A 21,578-nucleotide genomic window follows, 5' to 3' on the forward strand; every position below is an offset into this window, starting at 1 on the left:
GCGAGGGAGATGCAAGGGAATGCCTACCAGGAGGACAGTTATACCCGACACCTAAAACCAATAGTGTGGGTCCGGGAAAGAAATACCTTCCTTCGGAACTAAGATCCTCCACACCCAGCCAGCTAGGTGTCATGCTTCATCATTGGGCCTGCTCTTCGTTGGGTTGGCGCTGCAGTACCCAACGGGGACCCAATGTGGGGCTCTTTGGCTGAGATCTTTTGTTCCTTGCCAATCGGTGTGGTGTGAGTGAGGGGCCTACAAAGTGTAGATGTGTATTAAATGTGAAGGTTAAAGCAGGTTAGGTCAACCAATTAAATTTATTAGGCTCTGGTTCCTACCTGATTAAAAGAAAAAAGGAAGGCGGCTTTGTCTGACTTAGTGGATCAGAACAAAGTAACGCTCTATTCCAAAGGGTCAACATGTTTCTTGCCTTGACAGCCCTGTCGGTCTATGGCAATTCATCAGGACCAAAAACAATTGTGATTCGTGAGACTACCTTCACACAGTGGTAATGGTGGATAAACTACCTACCATGTTGTAGTATTGCTGTTGGTTAAATACCCATAGATGTTGAAGAAATTTAAGAAAAAAGGAAGGCTGCTTTGTCTGACTTTGTGGATCAGAACAAAGTAACGCTCTATTCAAAAAGGTCAACATGTTTCTTGCCTTGACAGCCCTGTTGGGTCTATGGCAATTCACCAGCAGATTCAATGACCTATAACCGATGTCGAAGTGCTTGTGACCACCCATCCCGATGGGTAGGTCACAAGCACTTCGACATCTGTTATAGATTATTGAATCTGCTGGTGTCGCAGCCCGCTGGAAACTGTTGAGGCGAGGCTTCATAAAGTGAATGAAAATTCCTTCAACATCTATGGGTATTTAACCAACAGCAATACTACAACGTGTAGGTAGTTTACCCACCATTACCACTGTGTGTAGGTAGTTTCACACATCACAATTTTCTTTGGGTCCTGATGAATTGCCATATACCCGACAGGGCTGTCAAGTCAATACACATGTTGACCTTTTGGAATAGAGCGTTACTTTGTTCTGATCCACTAAGTCAGACAAAGCCGCCTTCCTTTTTTCTATAAATCAGGTAGGAACCAGAGCTTAATATATATCATTGGTTGACCTAACCTGTTTCAACCTTCACATTTAATGCACACCTACAATTTTTAGGCCCCTCACTCACACCACACCGATTAGCAAGGAACTAAAGATCTCCGCCAAAGAGCCCCTCATTGGGTGCCCGTTGGGTATTGCAGCGCCAACCCAACGAGGAGCAGACCCAATGATGGAGCATGACACCTAGCTGGCTAGGTGTGTGAGGGCCTTAGTTCCGAAGAAATGTATTTCCCTCCCGGACCCACACTATTGGTTTTAGGTGTCTGGTATAACTATCCTCCTGGTAGGCATTCCCTTGTATCTCTTTCTCTCTCTACTTAACCCTTCAGGAACAGCATACCTTTTCTTTGGACAGTTTAGCCATAGACATTGCACATTAAAGGAATGAGTTGAGGAACTTGACTGGCCTAGTGTTGTGTTTTGGGTTCCATGTTTTGGTAAACTATTCCAGTCTTGGTGAGGCATTGGCTTTTGAATTTTCAGTGATTGGGTGGATGGAAGGAAGGGTCCTTGGAGTGCGTATGGGTCTATTCACAGTTTTAGGACATTGTTGGTTTATTTGTTCCATGTGTGGTCATTAGGTTTCATCTATGTTTTCTTGGACAGAAAACTTCATTTAACATGTTGCCCCATCTGTGGAATGAGGTTGGTATTGTCGGAGTAATTGTCCATTCTGTTACATACATGAAATCTTTGCTTTTGCTCCAGAGTTTGGCTAAATGGTGCACTGATTGTAGTCCTGGCATTATTCTTCTGGACCCTTTTTCGCTAGTGCCTACAACTTGGAAATGCACAATCCCCAATTTTTTTTATTACTGTTTGTGGGGGACTATTATATGATGTTCTGTTTCATGCAATAATTTGAAGTTGAGGTGGGGCTAAGCAGGCGTTGAGGAAAAAATATTTAATAGTGATTGCAATTTGAGCAAACATGTCGGCAAGTAAATAAACCTCATAAACATTTGCAGTACATGGTGAGCACGTAGTGTAGAACGCAGTACACAAGAGGATAGTGGAAATTGTTTGCTTGTTAAATCGAATACAGTGCAAACATAGACCGGAGCATAAAGTTAGTGATCTTGAGTTAGTCTTATTGGGGGGCTGCCACCAGTAAGACATTAAGTGTTTTATTTTCTTTATTGTGTTGGATCTCTTCTGCTTTTTTAAGACTAGTAACACTGGCTAGTATTTTGATGCAAGCACTTAATCAAAGTTGTAAAATGAACACTGATGTTGCACTCAGATGACCATCTTTGATGATGCCGATCCCCGCTTTCCTCAATTTGCTCTTGCACTGCCTCTGTCATGAAGTCTTGCAACAAGTAGTTTTGCATAACATACCATTTTCCTCCAGCAGTCACTGGTCCTCAGTTTTAGAGAAATGCCTGCTTCAGTCTTGCCTTGTTGGCTAAGCCTCGTGTATCTAAGCATTGACCAGGGAGTTGAGGGAGCGCACTCTCTAAGAATTTTTTTTTAAAGTGGCCTCCTCTCCCAAAACTGTTGCAGTCACAAAGTCCTTTCTTAAAATCACTATATAACCCATCAGTGGTTGGACCTCTGGAAAAAAACAGCTAATTGTGTTCTGCGATTTATTTTTTTCTCCTTTTTTCTTGCAGGCTACTCACAAAACAAATCAGAGATTTGAGGTCTGAAAGCGCCTCTCTGCAGAGCCAGCTTCTAAAGTATGTATCCTTAAAAGTGTATATATATATATATATATATATATATATATATATATATATATATATATACAGTTTTTTTTTTTTTTTCCGGCATAGTGCCAGATTTGATCTTTTCCTTATGTTGAAGAGTATGTTTCTATTTTGCATTAGGATGGAAGAAAAGCATGACGGATGTCAAAATCCAAATGAGAGCATTCAGAAGGTAGGTGTCTGCTTGTATTCCATTCAGTCCTATTCCTTTTCTTAACCACTTTCTTAAACTGCTGCAGCTGCCTAGTCTTGATTAAGGATGTGCTTGTGCATCTATTTCGGAGCGTTGTTGCTCTACTATTAAGGATGCTACTTATAGTAGGTTTCATTTTTACGAAGCCCGCCTAATGCCACCAAAATGATTTGGCAGTAATTAACATAACCCATCCAGTCCCATGGCCACTTATAATGAACTTTGAGTCCACAGAGTCTTTTATTACTGCAGGGCATATGAAGCACCTTCATAAGTTCATAGAATGCATGCATAAGTATCTTGCAGGCCCTTAGGGACTGTTGAGGGCAAATTGTACAAGGAGATAGTAAAGACCTAGATCTTAGGTATTTGTTGTTGACAGAAATGACGAAATAGTCATTCTACTACATACATATGCAAACAATGTGCCATTAAAGCAGTGTAGAATTGACCAACCTAAGGTACATTGTTTCCATAATTGTGCATGTGTACAGCTTTCTGATCATGGGCTATGTGACCTTTTTCGCAGTAATATGCTGTCATTGCTTTGTGAACATTATTTTGATGAAGCGAATGTCGCATTAAAATAAATGCTCCATTGCCTGCAATGTTAGTAACCACTATTTGTCTCGACCTGGATTTCAGAGTCTACATTAGCATCTCAACTATGCTCTTTGTGTAATGGGGGTGGCTGGAGCGTTATTCATGTATTCAATGAAAAATACTTATGATAAACTAAGATTTCTTTCAATATCTTTGATATTCAAAACCACTGCAACATAATGTTTTCCCTTTTGCCTGGTGGGGAAGAACTAAGTATGGAGTGATAATAGGCCAGATTTGGGGAGGATGAGAAAAACCCTGATGCCAGTCTTGGAGTCAAAATCTATCTCACTTACACTCAGTGTCTGTCTGCTTGTCCAGTCATCTATAGACCCCTAATCTATTTTTGCCTTGCAAGTTGGTGACACAAGCAGCAATAAAATTGCACAGAACTCCCCTCTGAGTTTTGGAATGGGGTGATAGGATGGATCGAGACAATCTTTCTTAATGTCGGAATAATGCCTTTCTTTGGTCTATGTGACAATATTTCAAAAGTTGGTGAGGTCTATGATCACTGAAGCATTCCCAGATCAGCTAAGTCGCTTGTACATCTTGGCTGAAAGCAAAGGATTTTATTTGATTTCCACCAAATTGAATGAGATTAAAGCTCTTGGGCATTTGACATGGAATTCGTGGATTGTCTTGTATGACTGCTGCTATATGGTAAGTGTTATGGCTCAATAGGGATGTATAAAATATTTTTTTTAGTTTTATATAGCGCAAACTTGAACCGAAGGTATCAGAGCGCCTTACATGAGCACCAGTTGCATTACAGATGGACACATTAATTTTTTGTTAGGCATGTGGAGATTAAGTCATTGCCCAGAATCACAGGATGTTGAGTGTCCCTGCCGTGACTCAAACCGGGTTCCTCATCTTCGAGGTCGACCGCTCTAGCCGCATCGTCTCCACTAATGATTGTAATTTGCCATACATAGTTTAAATAACTAATTACGCGTATATTTTTTTGACATTCCCATCGTTTTTTGTTTCTACTCTTTAAGGTACGATCCATGTGGGCCTCAATAATGGAAATCATGACCTCTCTGAAAAAGGAAAAAGAAATTGTGGATTTGGTGATTACAGGCCAGGTTGACCAGTATACACTTGATGGCACTGATGCTTGTGTGAATATTCCAAGGCTCTTGGTCAACACCATTGCAAATGAAATTGACAATGTGAGTTTTTCCGTTTTAACTATCTGGAGCATATCTACTGGCAATGTGTGCCATTTTCTAATGAACTTGTGCGAAAAAATCATTGATTTTGTGTGGTGCATTTTTTTATGCCATACCAGTGAAAATAAATGTTTCCGAAAGAGACAATATTTAGAGCAAGTGTACTAATTTGCCACACATTTAAGTACAATGTAACTGACCGAAAATAAAGCTTCTTTCTAGCAGAAGATTTCACAAAGCAAACCAACGCTGCAGTATACAGTATACAGATCTGGTTAAATCAATTGGTTCTTCCTTATTTCAGATTTTCCACACACAACAGAATGACATTGCTTGATCCTATATTCAGGTCATTTAGGAAGCTGGCTCTGTATGTACTATACCAAAATGAGGTGTAGTGTGCACAGAGTCCAGTGGAACCCCAAAGGTAGGCCGAGGTAAATGTAGATAGCACTTTACTCTCTATTTGTGATAGTGTGGGCGAGCAGTAAGGCTTTATCAGAGGATAGTGTTAAGCATTTATTGTAAACAATCAGCAAAGACTGAACTCAGACCAATTTTGTTTGTATAAAAATATTATAAGTTATTTTATTTCTAGAACCAAGCCAAGTGCAGCACAGTAAGTGAAATTAATGCTTTGCAAAATCTTATGAAGTGTTTTAAAATGTAATGCAAGTTCAAATGCAATTGATTAAAGTACAGGGAAGTTAAAATGTCAATTACTTTTCAGATTACTTTCTAAGTTACGTTTTCTACTCAGTGTAATATGCCTAGATATCACACTAGGACATTTCCCAGAGAAATGGTAAGTAAATCAGTTTTGCACAGTTGTAGTTTTTCAGGTTTTCATACAAATCAACACCACACACAACAATTTTCAAGGGAAAACAGTCTATGTATTCCTATGGAGAGAAATTAAGTTATTGGTTACCAGGTAAGTACGCGGTTTTTGGGGTAAAGTGTCTGGGGTTAGAAGAAGGGTTACCCCTGGGTCAAGGATGCACTCTCAAAGGACCCTCAGCGGCACTAGGGCTGCCGGGTGCAGAGTGCTGAGGCCCAATGTTATCCAATGGGGGATAGGGGACCTCTGGTTGGTGGCTGCTCAATAGCAGGCCTCCGGGTTGTGGGAGCTAAGCTCCTGGTGTTCAGCTCAGGGCAAAGTAGGATCCGAGTTAGTGCACAAGGTGCACCTGCAGCGGCGGCTGGGTGCAGGGTGCTGTTTTGGTGTTGGGTGCCCTGTTTTCAATGGGAGTTGTCAGTCTTGGATTTTGGCTGCAGGCGCGGTCCAGGAAGACTTCCAGGAGGAACTAACAGCTGGGCAGGTAAGTTTGAGGGCTCGGGACTTAGGTGTAATTGGGTTCTCTTCTCCAGGGTGGCTATATGGAGGTTTGTCTTTTGAGGTCGGATTCCACCTTACCGGGCCACTCGCGGCTGGGGGGGTCTCTTTGCAGAGGCTGTAGGCGATATCTAGGAGTCCTGGAGGGGTCAATCCATGGTGGACTCCTACTCTGGAGCGCTGGGGGACCTCGCTGGGACTGGTGGGATCACTCTAACTCGGGCTGTAGGCAAGAGGTGCAGTTGTAGTTCCAGGCATCACAGTTTCTTTGTCCTCAGCAGGCTCAGTCTGTTTTGGGAGTTAATTTTGAGCAGAGCTGCTGTTCACAGGCGATTCGGTCTTTGTTGAAGGCAGTCAGCCCTCCCAGGGTTCTGGAGGTCGCTGGCTGCAGGACAAGGCGACTTTCGGCGCAGGATCTCTTGAAACGGCAAACGGGCCAGTTTAGCTTGGGCCAAGTCATTTCTTCTCCGCAATCTGCTCTGCTGGGTGTCATCTTTCATCCTTCTTCGTAGGTTGTGAGAATCGGTCTTACTGGTTCAGAGCTGCCCCATAAAACTGTATTTAGGAGGCGTTTTAGGGGTCTCTAGGTCAGAAGCCAATGGGCTACTGACCTTAGGGGGAGTAGGCACTATCTCTTATCCTGATTGGGGAGTCCCTGCCATCTGCAACATGGCGGGCACTGAAGAGTGGGCTTCACCTCAACTCCCCCACCTGAGGGGTCGGGTTGGCAGAGGTGGGCCCACCTTCGTGCTGGCTAATTTTCCCCGCCGAAAAGGAGGGTAGACGGGAAGGCGGCCTGCTCCTAATAGCAGGAGAGGCTGGGGGTCGCTTTACAAAGGGGGCATTACATTTGAAGCTCCACTGCCACAGTTGGCTCTTCACTGCCTGGGGGAGGTGTGAACACCTCCACCCAGGAAAAGAGAGAGAGTGTGATGTGGTGTAGCTCTTCATAACTGGCCTATTTCAGTGTTTATTCGGCCATAGCATTCTTTTTAAAAGGTTTTTGCAATTCATGAAATTAAATTTGCATTGTTTTATGTGCTTTCTTGTATCGAAGATTGGGTCCCTGGTAGTGTTTGAGCACTGTATGTGACAATGAACATGAATTTACTGCTTATCGCAAGCCACAAAAATGGATATAAGTTTAACTTGGTCAGTTAGATCCTTGGTTACTTCATGCTAGACTTCTTCAGAACACTGAGCATTAACAAATTCAACATTGGTTTTCTCTATCTAGGGGCACGTCTATCCTGCTGTTCATGGATTCGAAGAAGTCGGAGGATAGGGGATAGCTTTGTAATTATCTGTTTTGACTTTCATACTTCCTTAATTCTTTCTAGGTAATATCTATGGGCTCTGTTCGAGGCATTTGGGCTGCTGAATTCATATCTGTGCATAGATCGCCGCCTAGTGTTGTGTCCGGATGATTGCACATTGTTGTCCTGGAAGAGTCTTCGAAGTATCACGAGATAGGTGGCTCCTCCCCTGGACTACAGTGCGCATGGGCATCCTCTCCATCCTCAGACTGTTTTTTTCCGCCATTGGGTTCGGATGTATATTTGTTAACTCAAGTTCGGAATCGATAGAAAACTTTATATTTGGCCAAAAGGCCTTTAGTTATAGTCGGTATTGTCTTTGCGATCGGTTCCCAGGACTTGTTCCAGCTCTATCCTCGAGCCGGACGTCCAGAAGAGCCGCGTGGCTTTTCAGCACTAAAGGCCCGGTCGACGCCAGAGGCCTTATCGACGATCCATTATGGAACGGAGCCCGTTCAAGAGATGTCCCGTTTGTCCCGTTTGCAACTCCAAGTATCCTCACATCGATGTCCACCCGGTGTGCAACAAGTGCCTGTCTCCGGATCACGATGAAGCCAGCTGTATGGCTTGTTCTCTGTTCCGCTCCAAGAAAACAATTTGCCTTCGACGCGCAGCGCGGAAGGAGGCCCAGCAGACAGCACCTGACCCGGTGAACGTCTTCGATGCCGAGGAAGATGAGGGAGTCTAGCAGGAAGTTCAAGAGAACCTGTCTGATCCTGCATTGGAGATAGACTCCAGTTACGACGCAGATGTGAAAATGGTCGATAATGAAGACGACGTCGACGAGGTAGGAGACGATGAGGCCTTTAAGGCCGTAGAAGATAGCTCGAGCGAGGAGCTAGGCCCAACCTTTGGTACGGCGGCCGAGACTAAAACACTCTAAAAGGCTCAGGTCGAAGGATCGCCAGATGGCCTTACCCAAGACCAAACGCATAGTTCTACAGCCTCGCCTCCAGGCTCGGCTACAGACCTTTCCAACGAGCCATCGGTGGATCGATCAAAATCGAAACCAAAAACATTGGTGTCTACAAAACCGAAAGCACCGGAAACTAAATCGAAACCGAAAGTACACATTACTTTGGTTGGATCGAAGGCTTCTGAACCATCGGCACCGACAAAACAGAAGAGTGTTATCGACCCGGGGAGGTCGCTAAAGGGTGTCGAGCCGAAAGCCCGGACGCCGACGAAAAAGGTCAAGGACATCGACCCAAAGAAGTCGGCGCCGAAGACCGTAGACACAAACAAGGGACTCGAAACTCAGAAAGTTCTCGATCCTAAACGTCGACTCGACAAAGCAAAGGGCAGTAAGGACCTAGAGTCCACAACTAGCAGAGGCTCTAAGGACCCCGTCGAGTCAACACACCCATCCGCCTCTTTTTCGAAGCAGGTGTCGGACTCGCTGCAACGCATTAAAGAGAAGGCTATTGCTGTTGAACCGAAGGCCACTCAACCCCCAAAGACAGTCAGTAAACCTCCGAAGTCGTCGGCACCGATTAAGTTTACACTGCCGCCGCCAGTGGCACCTAAGGCGTTCACCCCTAAGGCGGGCATCGAAGCGGCCAAGAAGGTGTCCATGGGGCCAAAGCCTACAACTACGGAAGGGGCCACCAAGCATCGACAGCCTCTGCAGGAAGATCAGTCGAGGCAATTCATCGACGCTGAGACTGGTAGACTTTCTATTTTCAAGCGAAAGATCGCCCCAGAACAGCCTATGGAGTCGTATAAAATTCCATTAAAGAAAAAGAGGGATTCTGCAACATCACCTTTTGTAACCTCTACAACCATATGGACAAGAACCTGCTCCTCTTTCACCCACAATTTCAGATGTGGATGTAGGGGATGGTGACAATGAGGGTTACAGTTATCCTGTAGACACTGATCCAGAAGACCACACGGAACCCTGGGCAGACACTGTTGACCCAGGGGAGTCACAAAATGCCCCTGACAGTCATACCTACGCTGTTAAAACCTCACCTAGAGAAGACACGGCTGCGTTTAACGCACTTATTGAGAGGGCAGCAAATAATCACGATGTCCAACTCCATGCTGACCCTATTGAAGAGGATTTTTTATTTGGCACCTTCTCGACCTCAGAGAGAACTGTCAAGACTCTACCCATGCTTAAAGGTGTCCTGAAACACGCTGGAGACATCATTCAGGAGACCACAAGGGCAAGAGTGGTAAACCCCAGAATTTAAAAAAAAATACAACCCAGCACCTGTAGACCCTACGTATATCCGGGGACAGTTGCCATTGGACTCTCTGGTTGTTTCAAATGCTCGTAAAAGAGCGAACTCGCAGACCACGGGTGATGCTCCTCCCCCTGACAAGGAATCTAAAGTGCTGAAGCATCAGGGAAAAGGGTGGCAGCTCAAGCTGCCAATGTCTGGCGAATCTCCAACACACAGGCACTCTTAGCCAGATATGACAGGGCTCATTATGATACACTTGATACCCTGTTACAACATTTGCCAGATGAGTATAAGGAGGCAGCAGAAATGCTAATACAAGAAGGGAAACTTATATCCAATGCATCTATTAAGTGTGTGCTAGACGCAGCAGACACTGCAGCCAGGGCTATTAATACAAGCGTTATGTTACGAAGACACGCCTGGCTGTGAATCTCGGGCTTCAAGCCTGAGATACAAACCACCATACTCAATCAGCCAGTTAACCCTGATTACTTGTTTGGCCCAGAAGTGGACACCACCTTAGAAAAAATTAAAAAGGACACAGACTGCAAAGTCTATGGGGCTCTACAGTCGCAGCAGTTCAGGGGCGTTTCTTTTCGTCGCTCCAACAATAGAGGAGCTTCCAGAGGCCAAGTGTCCCAGCAGGCACAGTACGATAAAGGAGGCACGCAGATCACCTACAACAAGAACAATAGAGGTGGCTATTGTGGAAACAGCACCAAGGGCAGAGGTCGTGGAAACAACCACTCCCGATCCTCCGCCACTAACAAACCGTGACGTCTTGTCACTACCCCCGACCATATAACACCGGTCGGGGGAGACTACAACAGTTCCTGCCGGTGGGTAAGGCAGCTTATCCAGTACGGTTATTGTTTGGAGTTAACATCCACTCCACCCAACATACCCCCAAGACACCGTCCTTTGTCCGCAGAGCATATACAGTTATTGCAGCAGGAGGTAGTCGGCATGCTGCAAAAAGGAGCCATAGAGCTTGTGCCTGTGGAACAAAGAGGTACAGGGGTGTACTCGCTGTACTTCTTGATACCAAAAAAGGACGGGTCCCTCAGACCCATACTGGACCTCAGGCCCCTAAACCAGTACATCCTGTCAGAACACTTTCACATGCTCACATTACAGCAGGTTCTACCGTTACTCAGTCAGGGAGATTTCCTCGAAACACTAGATCTGAAGGATGCATATTTCCATATACCGCTACACCGGTCACACAGACAATATCTCAGATTTACCATTCAGAATCGGCATTATCAGTTCAAGGTCCTCCCTTTCGGAGTGACAACAGCACCCAGGGTGTTTACCAAGTGCCTGGCGACAGTGGATGCACACCTACGGAGACAGAACGTTCACGTCTACCCTCATCTGGACGACTTGCTTATCCAAGCAAACTCTGCCCAGCAATGTGCCACCCATATGTCCCACACCATTCACCTTCTTCACAATCTGGGGTTTTGACTGAATTATCCAAAGTCCCATCTTCAGCCCGCCCACGTACGGCAGTACTTGGGCGCGACAATAGAACCTCTTGCAGCCAAAGCACAGCCAAATTCAGTGAGGATCAACAGCCTGCAATTGCTGATACGGAAATTCAAACCACAACACTCGCTTCCAGCACGAGTGTTCATGCAGTTGATAGGCATGATGGCCTTCTGCATCTTCATAGTCCCGCACGCGAGACTACACATGCGTCCGATTCAGGAGTGCTTGGCACGTCAGTGGAATCAGGCTCACGGACAATTGAAAGACCTAGTGTTGGTGACCGGTCGCGCATACAACTCTGCATTGGTGGAACCCACAAAACCTTTGCAGGGGCCGACCGTTCCAAGAGCCTGTGCCACAGATTATACTGACGACTGACGCATCTCTCCAGGGATGGGGAGCTCATGTACTCCACTACACAGTGCAGGGACTATGGACAGCACAGCGACTATGGACAGCACAGCAGAAGAAGATGCACATCAACCTTCTGGAACTGATGGCTATCTTCATGGCAATGAAAGCATTCAAAGTGCATTTGTGCAACAAGGTAGTGTTGATCCAGACGGACAACATGACGGCCATGTACTACATACAGAAGCAGGGAGGTATACACTCTCCACAGTTGTCTCATCTGGCTCAGAGCATGTGGAAGTGGGCTACTCAGAGAAACATCTTCCTCATGGCAGAACACCTCCCAGGCAAGGACAATCAGATGGCGGACCTGCTCAGCAGGCACAGCCACCAGATGCACGAGTGGGAGATGCATCCATCAGTACTCCTGCCGTACTTCCAGCAGTGGGGTCATCCAGAGATGGACCTGTTCGCCACAAGGAACAAGCATTAGAAATGCAATAGGTCTCGCAGCATTAGAGTTAGTGCTTTTAGAATTGTTTATGGGTTTTTTTGTAAATCTTTAGCATGAGGTTGAGGGTGAGTGAGGGTGAGGGGTTGAGGGTGAGTGAGGGTGAGGCTGAGGGGTTGAGGGTGAGGGTGAGTGAGGGTGAGTGAGGGGTTGAGGGTGGGTGAGGGGTTGAGGGTGAGTGAGGGGTTGAGGGTGAGTGAGGGTGAGGGTGAGTGAGGGTGAGTGAGGGTGAGTGAGGGTGAGTGAGGGTGAGTGAGGGTGAGTGAGGGTGAGTGAGGGTGAGTGAGGGTGAGTGAGGGTGAGTGAGGGTGAGTGAGGGTGAGTGAGGGTGAGTGAGGGTGAGTGAGGGTGAGTGGGGGTGAGTGAGGGTGAGTGGGGGTGAGTGAGGGTGAGTGAGTGAGGGTGAGTGAGGGTGAGTGAGGGTGAGTGAGGGTGAGTGAGGGTGAGTGAGGGTGAGTGAGGGTGAGTGAGGGTGAGTGAGGGTGAGTGAGGGTGAGTGGGGGTGAGTGGGGGTGAGGGGTTGAGGGTGAGGGAGGGTGAGGGGTTGAGGGTGAGGGAGGGTGAGGGGTTGAGTGTGGGTGAGTGGGGTTGAGGGTGAGTGAGGGGTTGAGGGTGAGTGAGGGTGAGTGAGGGTGAGTGAGGGTGAGTGAGGGTGAGTGAGGGTGAGTGAGGGTGAGTGAGGGTGAGTGAGGGTGAGTGAGGGTGAGTGAGGGTGAGTGAGGGTGAGTGAGGGTGAGTGAGGGTGAGTGAGGGTGAGTGGGGGTGAGGGATTGAGGGTGAGGGAGGGTGAGTGAGGGTGAGTGGGGGTGAGTGGGGGTGAGGGATTGAGGGTGAGGGAGGGTGAGTGGGGGTGAGGGTGAGTGAGGGTGAGTGAGGGTGAGTGAGGGTGAGTGAGGGTGAGTGAGGGTGAGTGAGGGTGAGTGAGGGTGAGTGAGGGTGAGTGAGGGTGAGTGAGATGGCCGCAGCTCTGTAGAGCTCTGTGTTGCTTGGAAGCTTCACGACTAAATGTCGGGACCCACGCTTCTATCATCTGACTTGGCAGATGACCCACTGCATTGGAACACAGCACCTTTTAAAACATGCCCGCATTGTCCGTTTTGAAGAAATGCTGACTGCGGGACAGCTGGAAGTCTGACTGACCATTGTGAGGCTGCCATCTTAAAAGCATTCCAAACAGCCTGAGGAGAGCGCATCCATAGCGCTTGCCACCTCCAAAACACGTGATTCAATTCTCAATGATTGAGGGAATCAGCGGAACAGTCGGCGCTGCGAGGGATATACCCCAGTGGTGAGGATTGCCGTGAATCAGACTCCAGACTGGTGGCCGCCGTGGAATCAAGATGGCGTCGGAGAGGGCGTAGGTGGAGGGCCCGTTGCCGGGGCGACGCGGAGGACCTGCTGCAGCATCGGGAGGGTGGCGGAGAACTGCAAGCCCCCAGGGAGCCAAGACACTGTGTTGGAGGTGAGCCTGGCAAGGGTCCTCTACCTGACATCACTGCACTGAAGTGGCAGCGGAGACTCAGAGCGAAGGGGAAGACCTGTGAGCCACACAATCTCCCGTGTGTCCCTCCAGTAACAGTGGAGAGTGCCGGGGAACACAGGGGGTGATTGATGGAGATGGCAGGCACATTCAACAACGTAGTCAGGAGGCCTGCGCCCGAGGCCCTGAAAGCTCCTGAACGTTCCCTGAACCGGTGAGTGAAGAGCGGAAGCGGCTCATCGCGGTGAGCGGGTCACTGGGGGCGCCTTGACTGCCTTATCTTTGGGGGCCTCTCTTTATCTAAAATTAAACTTCGGCACCACTAACCTCTAAATGGTGACCCGAGAGAAGCCCTTTACCCTCAAATGGTTATATTAGGGATCGGAGGGGCACCTTTACACACACAAGATACGTGTGACGCTGTGCTCTGCAGCTGGAGGACGGGCGGCACCGAGGGAGCTGCGACCGGCCTGTGGGAATGACTGGCAGGATCAGTGTGCCTGCAGCCCGGTAGATGAGCATGGCTCGCGGCGGACTGAGACGTAGTCTTGCTGTAGGCTGCGACACGGCGGGAAGGGGAGGGGGCGGAGCGGGTGAGCTGCGCGAGGGACGCAAACCGCGTGGAGTCTTACCGGGGGAGGGTGGGGTGGGCTTGGAGGACGGAGGGTTAGCCTTAGTGTTAGGAAAGACGAGTGATGTGACCGTTGCGGCGATGTTACACGGAAGGAAGTTAGACGGCGTTAGACGGAAGGAAGAGAGGGGAGGGGGAGGAGAAATGCGACACGGCGGGAGGGGGCGGAGCGGGTAAACAAAGACGGACGTGCACGCGCACGCGCTTTTAAGGTCAATGCGCATGCGCATAAGCTCAATGCGCATGTGCATTGACCTTAAAAGTCACGGGCACTGCAAGGAATCGCCACGATTCCTTGCAGTGTAGATAAAGAGTGGATAAGTCGCAATACTCTCGCTTGCTCGATGCGCATGCGCATCGACAGGCGAGACCTAAAAACGCAAAATGCCAAAGCTTTGCCGCCAGGTTCCCACACCCACAGTCGCAGGGAAATGCGATATGGATGAACTGGTCAGGCATCTTTGCGTACGCTTTTCCCCCAGCACCGCTAATACCGCTAGTGGCACGCAAACTGAAGCAGCACTCTATGAGACTCATCCTGGTTGCTCCGACGTGGGCACTCCAACCATGGTACACCACGTTTCTAGAACTCTCCGTGGTACCGCATCAAAGGCTGCACCTCACGCCCAGGCTTTTGACGCAGAGCCATGGGATATTCAGCATCCAGATCTGCAACAGCTCAACCTGGCGATCTGGCTCCTGAGGTCTTAGAATTTGGCTACCTCAACCTGCCTCCTGACTGTATGGATATCATAAGGGAGGCAAGAAAGCCCACCACTAGAGCATGTTATGCGGCGAAATGGAAGCAGTTTGTCATTTATTGTGCCAACAACGACATTAATCCGCTAGATGCATCTACTCGCAACATCTGTTATCCGTTACATCTATACAAATGCAATCTGGCCTATGCTTCCATTCGTATACATTTATCCGCAATAGCTGCTTATCTCCAAAACAGGCAGCATCTCTCACTTTTCAGAGTGCCTGCCATCAAAGCTTTTCTGGAGGGACTCAAACGAGTTATTCCTCCCAGACACCCACCGGCACCTGTATGGAACCTGAATGTGGTCCTTACCAGACTAATGTGACCACCTTTTGAGCCTCTACACTCATGCGAGATACAATTCTTGACGTGGAAAGTGGCTTTCCTAATAGCAATCACATCGCTACGACGAGTTAGTGAACATCAGGCACTAACTATCCAGGAGCCATTCATACAGATTCACTCCAACAGGGTGGTACTACGCACTAACCCTAAGTTTCTGCCTAAAGTAGTTTCACAGTTCCATATGAATCAAACTATAGAACTGCCAGTGTTCTTCCAAAATCCAGATTCCCTGGCAGAGAGAATGCTCCACACACTAGACTTCAAGAGAGCTCTGATGTACTACATAGATAGGACAAAAGATTTCAGGAAAACAAAACAACTGTTTGTTGCCTTTTCATCACAACACAAAGGCAACCCCATTTCAAAAGCAGGTATAGCCAGGTGGATCGTTAAGTGCATACAGATTTGCTATCAAAAGGCTAAGCGCACATTAACGGTTCACCCAAGAGCCCACTCAACATGAAAGTTGGGGGCATCCATGGCTTTCCTTGGAAACATTCCTTTAGAGGAAATCTGTAGAGCAGCCCCATGGTCTACCATACACACATTTACAAAACACTACTGCGTAGATGTGCACTCCAAACAGCAGGCATCTGTAGGGCAGGCTGTTCTAAACTCTTTTTCAGACTGCTGCAGCTGGCACGGGCAGCCGCCGCTAATAGAGGGACTGCTATATATTCTATGCACAGATATGAATTCAGCAGCCCACATGCCTCGAACCGAATATGCTACTTACCAGTATGCATCTGTTCTTGGCATGTAGGGCTGCTGACATTCATATCGCCCGCCCTCCTCCCAGGCGCCTGTAGCGGCTGCAGCACTCAGAATTACTCTTAGCATGGTCATCACTTACTGTACTACACTCCATCTCTGCCACAATGGCGAAAAACAATCTGAGGATGCCCATGCGCACTGTAGTCCAGGGGAGGAGCGACCTATCTCGTGATACTTCAAAGACTCTTCCAGGACAACAATGTGCAATCATCCGGACCCAACACTAGGCGGCGATCTATGCACAGATATGAATGTCAGCAGCCCTACATGCCAAGAACAGATGTATACTGGTAAGTAGCATATTCGTTTTTTGTTTTAATTTCCTTTTAAAACTTTTTTCACGCAAAGTGTATAGAAAAGGGGTCTCCAACCTTTTCTGTAATAAGAGCACTTATGTTCAATGAAAATCACCCTGGTCTACTAATATTAGGGATGTAAGAATGACCATCCCATCCAAGGTTGAAAGTAGTTGTGAGTAAGTGCTTCTTTTGACATGGTTAGTCCCCACTTATTGCCTGGTATTGATGTGGTTTGGATTGTAGTGCACAGGATCCCTGCCAACCAGGTTCTGTGCTTATTCCTTAAAAACCTATACACAATTGGTACTTCCAGGCCCCTGTAAGTCCCTAGTAAGTGGTACTTTGGGTACCTAGGGTCCTTGAGGCTGAATAGGGGCCCCTGGGAACTCCTCATTAGGACTGCCATTGCCCCTGCACCTTATATGCCCCTGTGAGATGAAAAACGACAAGTCGACATTGCATCCTGCCTGGGAGCCATGCCAGCCTGCACTGCCTAAGATATAGGTACATTACCCCTCTAGAAGGCCTTACTAGCCCAAAGGCAGGGTTCATTATATTCCAGATATGCCCCTACAATATTGGGGTCTACTCCTTAATGTTGTAAGTGCCAGGAAAGCCATAGAGAGTGATTGGCTGGAAGCGTGACAACTCTATTTTCACAGCACCATGATGGCTTTACCTACCATAGGAGTGTTTGGTACCAAACTACTCCTCACAATAAACTCACGCTGATACCAATGTTGGATTTATTGTACTATGTACTCAGAGGGCACGTCAGAGCTGTCCCTTGAATGCACGTACAAAGCCTCCTGAGTCTGATGGAGTGTAGCGCATAGATGTTACAAAAGAAATCTCTACATAACTCTAAGCATAATGCCGTACACCCCCCCCTCACCCTAGAGGACGCTCTTAAAAGACCGTGGGCATTTACCGCCGCAGAGTTACAACAATAGCACGCGGTGGGGGTCCAGACTCTGGGCGACCTCTACCGCAAGGGCTCCCTGATTCCATATGCGACCATGATAGAAGACGACGGGCTCCCCGCAGGGCAATTCTCCTGCATCGATCTTTGGTAGCCGTGCTCACTGCGCTTTGAGGAGACCTAGCGATCGAACCGCCCATACACCTAACTGCAATACTTTTTGCATTTAAAATATTTTTTTTTGAAAACCTTTATTATGGGTATAAAAACATAAATCGCAGGGTATGGCCTACGTCCTCATTAGGGCCGGCATTGCAATGCATCAAGTATAAAGAGAATATACGTTAGAGGCGGGGAGTACACACCAAGCTGCCTACAACCACATCGGACCGGACTCGTTAGTTGGAGTAATGCACTTTAGGAGCAGTCTAATATTTGTAATCGTATAATGCTGAAAATGAACTGTGGAAGGAGATTAACATTTCCATAGCACATCATGCGAAGAGTGTAGATCTGAGGTGGTGATGCACTCTGCTCCTTGGGATAGAGGGTAGTGTCTCCTGGTGACCCATGGTCTCTGGTGAGTAATGTGTGCGGACATGGATTCCCTTTGTAGCAAGTCATGTTCCCACTAGGGTGTCATTTGATTCTGTGTCAGTGGTGTGCTCCAACAGATAAGTCTGTAAGGGGCCCCAAATGTCCCTTGGGCGGGAGGAATGGGGTTGGAGATCAGCGTAAGTATGTAGTTGCTCTTGGCAGTAGATAAGGTCCTGAAGCCAATCCTTTTGTTGCCCTCCCCCTTCCCCACCTACAGGCAATCCGTCTCTTAGCAAGAAGGAGCGCAAGGGAGGTGCATTTTCGCACTTTGGCAGCAATGGGTTCAGTGTACCCCAACAACGCAGTCAGGGGATCTTCGGGTATGTGTAATCCCGTCATGTTGTTCAGCGCAGTTAGTATCTCCGACCACAAGCGCTGGATGGACTAGCAGTCCCAGGCTATGTGTTTGAAATCTGCTCCCTCCCCTCAGCAGGGTTCGCATTTATTGTAGTCTCGGAGTTGCAGGCATTGCAACCACGCTGGAGTGTAGTATAGGCGATGTACATATTTATAGTGTATGATTCTAAATCTACTGCTAGCGGATCTCTCCCGTTTGCTTGCAGCAAAATGTCCACTGCTCCTCAGTAAGGGGGTGCCTAGTTCCTCCTCCCATCTACTCCGGGCCGGGGGGGGTGTCATACTCTGTTGGATTGGACCGTACGGTACAGTAATGAGAGCACGTGTGCAGGGGCAGTTTGTTGTAGGAGTACGTGCAGTGGGAGCATGATCAGGGGCTCTAGCCGGGAAGTCAGGTGTGATAGCTTTCACATTCTGGCACAGCCTGATATAGTAAAATCGCTCTTGGGGAGTGAGATTGGTATCGCTAAAAAAGTTGTCACTTGTATGAAATTTTCCGTCTGTGTAGAGTTGCCCCCACGTTTGTATGGACAGTTTGCGGAGGAGATAACGGCATCCGCCCTCCTGCGTAACCGGGATATCCCGTCTCCCGGGGAGGTATAGAAGCAGGGAGTACATTAGTGTGCATTGTGTGGACTTAGCTAAGTCGTGCCAGGGGCTGGTGGTGCATTGAACAGTAATGGAAGCGAGGCGGGACTATGGGGGTGCTGAGATGTGCACATATAGCCATCAGTTGCGAGGTGGGGCATGTAAGGGGGGGGGGGATTTCATCCAATAGGCGGCAAAGTGGGTTTGTGCGCAGCTAAAGTATAACTCCATATCTGGTATTCCAAATCCGCCTGCGCAGAAGGGGCGAGTGAGGGTATATTAAAGTAATCTGACCTGTTTCCCTCCCCAGGTGAATCGTATGAGCAGTCTTAATGGATAAGAAAAAATGGCGACTGGGGGCATAGGGAATATTTACAAATAAATATAGAAGTTTGGGCAATATGATAATTTTTATTAGGGCAGCTCTGCCAGCCATAGACATGGGCATTGCGATCCATCTCTTGATTTTGTCAGTTATTGAATCTAATGCGCGGCTGTAGTTGACTCTCAGCAGTTCCTCATGGTTGCGAGCGGAGTGGAGTCGGTGAGGGGATATATCAGGGATTTACCCCAATTAATGTTGACTCCTGAGAGCTGTCCGAATAGAATGAACAGCCGGAGGATGGGGTTCAGGCTGACGTCCGGATGTTGTAAATAGAGGGTGAGGTCATCAGCGTTTAGAGAGATGAGTATTTGTCTGCTGGGATAGATAATTGCGTGTTCTCGATAGTGTTGCCAGATCTTGGCGGCGAGGGGCCTGATGGCGAGGGCAAGGAGTAGGGGGGACAGAGGGCATCCCTGCCTGGTGCCTCTGGCCAGTGGAAAGATGGAGGATCGCATACCATTAATCATCACCGTAGCCCAAAGCCCAGTGTACAATAAATGTATCCAGGCTAAGAATGGGAAAGGGAAGCCCTTGCGCGTGAATGCGAAGGATAAATAATCCCATTCCAGGGAATCAAAGGCATCAAGGAAGATAGTGGCTGCATCCTCGTCGGGGTCAATATCATGAAGAAGCGCAAAAAGAGTGCGTAGGTTATGGGACGTGCTTATAGTTGGGACAAACCCAGACTTGTCGGGGAGGACCAATACTGGCATTAGAGGGCTAATTCGATTTGCAATTGATTTAGCTAGGATTTTGGCGTCTACATTTACGAGGGATAGGGGCCTGTACAAATCAACTTACGTAGCTGGTTTTCCAGATTTGGGTAGGGAGATAATGAGCGCTTCGCACATTGTCGGGGGCAGGATGTCTGATTCTCAGGCTTTTTCGAAGACGTGTCGCAATATCTGGATGAGAAGATAGCGAAATGATTTATAGAATTCAGCCGGGAGGCGTAACTGCATAATAGCAGAGATGATCTCCTGATCCTCATGATGCGCAAGAAGGAATTCTGTTTGGCCATTCCCCAACCAGGCAATCGCAGTGTCTTCAAAGAATGAAGTGAAGTCCACTGGGGCTTGTCGGTGGGGTGCATACAGTTTTTTATAGAACCTTTATAATAGCAGCAAGGATATCTGAAGTGTTTCTGTGTGTTAGGCCGTCCTCATCCTTGATTTCAAGAATAGTATTGGCAAAGCGAGGGGGTCGTACTGAGGAGGCCAGCGCCCTTCCCTGTCGTTCCCCCCCCCCCCCTCCCCCTCCCTCTCCGTAGCGGTGGGCCTGGTGGTATTTTCCTCTAAATTTACATTCTCGTTCAGCCGTCTCCTGATACTCTGTAAGCAGGGTGCGCAGTTGCGTTTCCAGTGTAGGGGAGGGTGTGGACTGCTGCTGGATTAGCTACAGGGGGTTATGAATGACGCAGCCCGGCTGATTTACAAGAAACGTAGGACTACCCACTCTTCCCCTCTGATGCAGGAGCTACATTGGCTCCCGATTCGGCAGAGGGTTGTATTCAAAGGATTGTGTATCGTACATAAGGCGCTGTATGGTAATGCACCAAGATACTTGAAATCCCGCCTATCCCCATATACACCGAGCAGGACTTTGCGCTCGTCGGACGCTACCCTCTTGTCCCAATCCCGTTTTAAACTGGCCACGGTGGGGGGACGTGCTTTCTCCAACACACTCCCAGCTTTGTGGAACAAACTGGCCCCAGAACCAAGGAAGGAATGCAATCTGCTATCCTTCGGAAAAAAATTAAAAACTGTACTGTTCAAGCAAGCATGGAGCAGCCTCTAGGCGTTGTGCTAAGATCAAGTAAATACCGAACCCCACTACTCAATCTGGACAAACAGCGCTTAGAGACCCCGGTGGTTATAACGCGCTATACAAATTAAATAAATAAATAAATAAACTCAGTTTGTTTAATATCTAGCTCTAGCTTTGGGAGTGTGTTGCAAATGTTTTTTAAGAACCCCCCCCCCCCCCCCCCCCCCCCCGCTTTTGGCTATGCAGACTCCTCGTATGGTTACCTTGAAGGCCTCCCACATTGTGTAGTACTGCAGAGTTGAGTCATTATTGTGGAGAAAGAAGTCTGATATTTCCTGCTCGAGTCGTCTTTGAAAACTAAGTCTATAAGTGTCTGTGGGTTTAGGCGCCAGAAGAGGAATGGGGATCTTCATGTGGTGGCTTTAAAGTGAGGAGCACCGAGCAGTAGTCTGAATAATGTGCGAGGAAGATTTGGACTCATGTGACGTCCATGTTGCCAGTCAATCAGCCAAGTGTCTATTCGTGAACAGGAGGAGTGAGCAGAAGAGTAGCAAGATCCCTCTCGCCTCTGGATGGAGAGATCTCCAGGGGTGTATAAGATCATGATCATCCAATGTTTTTTAAGTTGAGTTGCGCATAGGTGTAGTGGTTGG

General features: G+C 47.9%; 1 protein-coding gene across 3 annotated transcripts in view; it reads left to right on the top strand.

Annotated features, from left to right (window-relative positions):
• HAUS6 (HAUS augmin like complex subunit 6) overlaps positions 1 to 21,578 on the top strand; it is a 407,393-nt gene that overhangs the window by 157,023 nt on the left and 228,792 nt on the right. For all 3 annotated transcript variants that reach the window (XM_086961463.1, XM_086961465.1, XM_086961464.1), the window contains exons 6-8: positions 2,748 to 2,813; positions 2,964 to 3,015; positions 4,644 to 4,817. In XM_086961463.1, the coding sequence (XP_086817589.1) occupies positions 2,748 to 2,813; positions 2,964 to 3,015; positions 4,644 to 4,817 (292 nt within the window). The remainder of the gene's footprint in view (positions 1 to 2,747; positions 2,814 to 2,963; positions 3,016 to 4,643; positions 4,818 to 21,578) is intronic.

Source organism: Lissotriton vulgaris, chromosome 3_1 (assembly GCF_964263255.1).
Source record: "Lissotriton vulgaris chromosome 3_1, aLisVul1.2, whole genome shotgun sequence".
NCBI classification, from domain to species: domain Eukaryota; kingdom Metazoa; phylum Chordata; class Amphibia; order Caudata; family Salamandridae; genus Lissotriton; species Lissotriton vulgaris.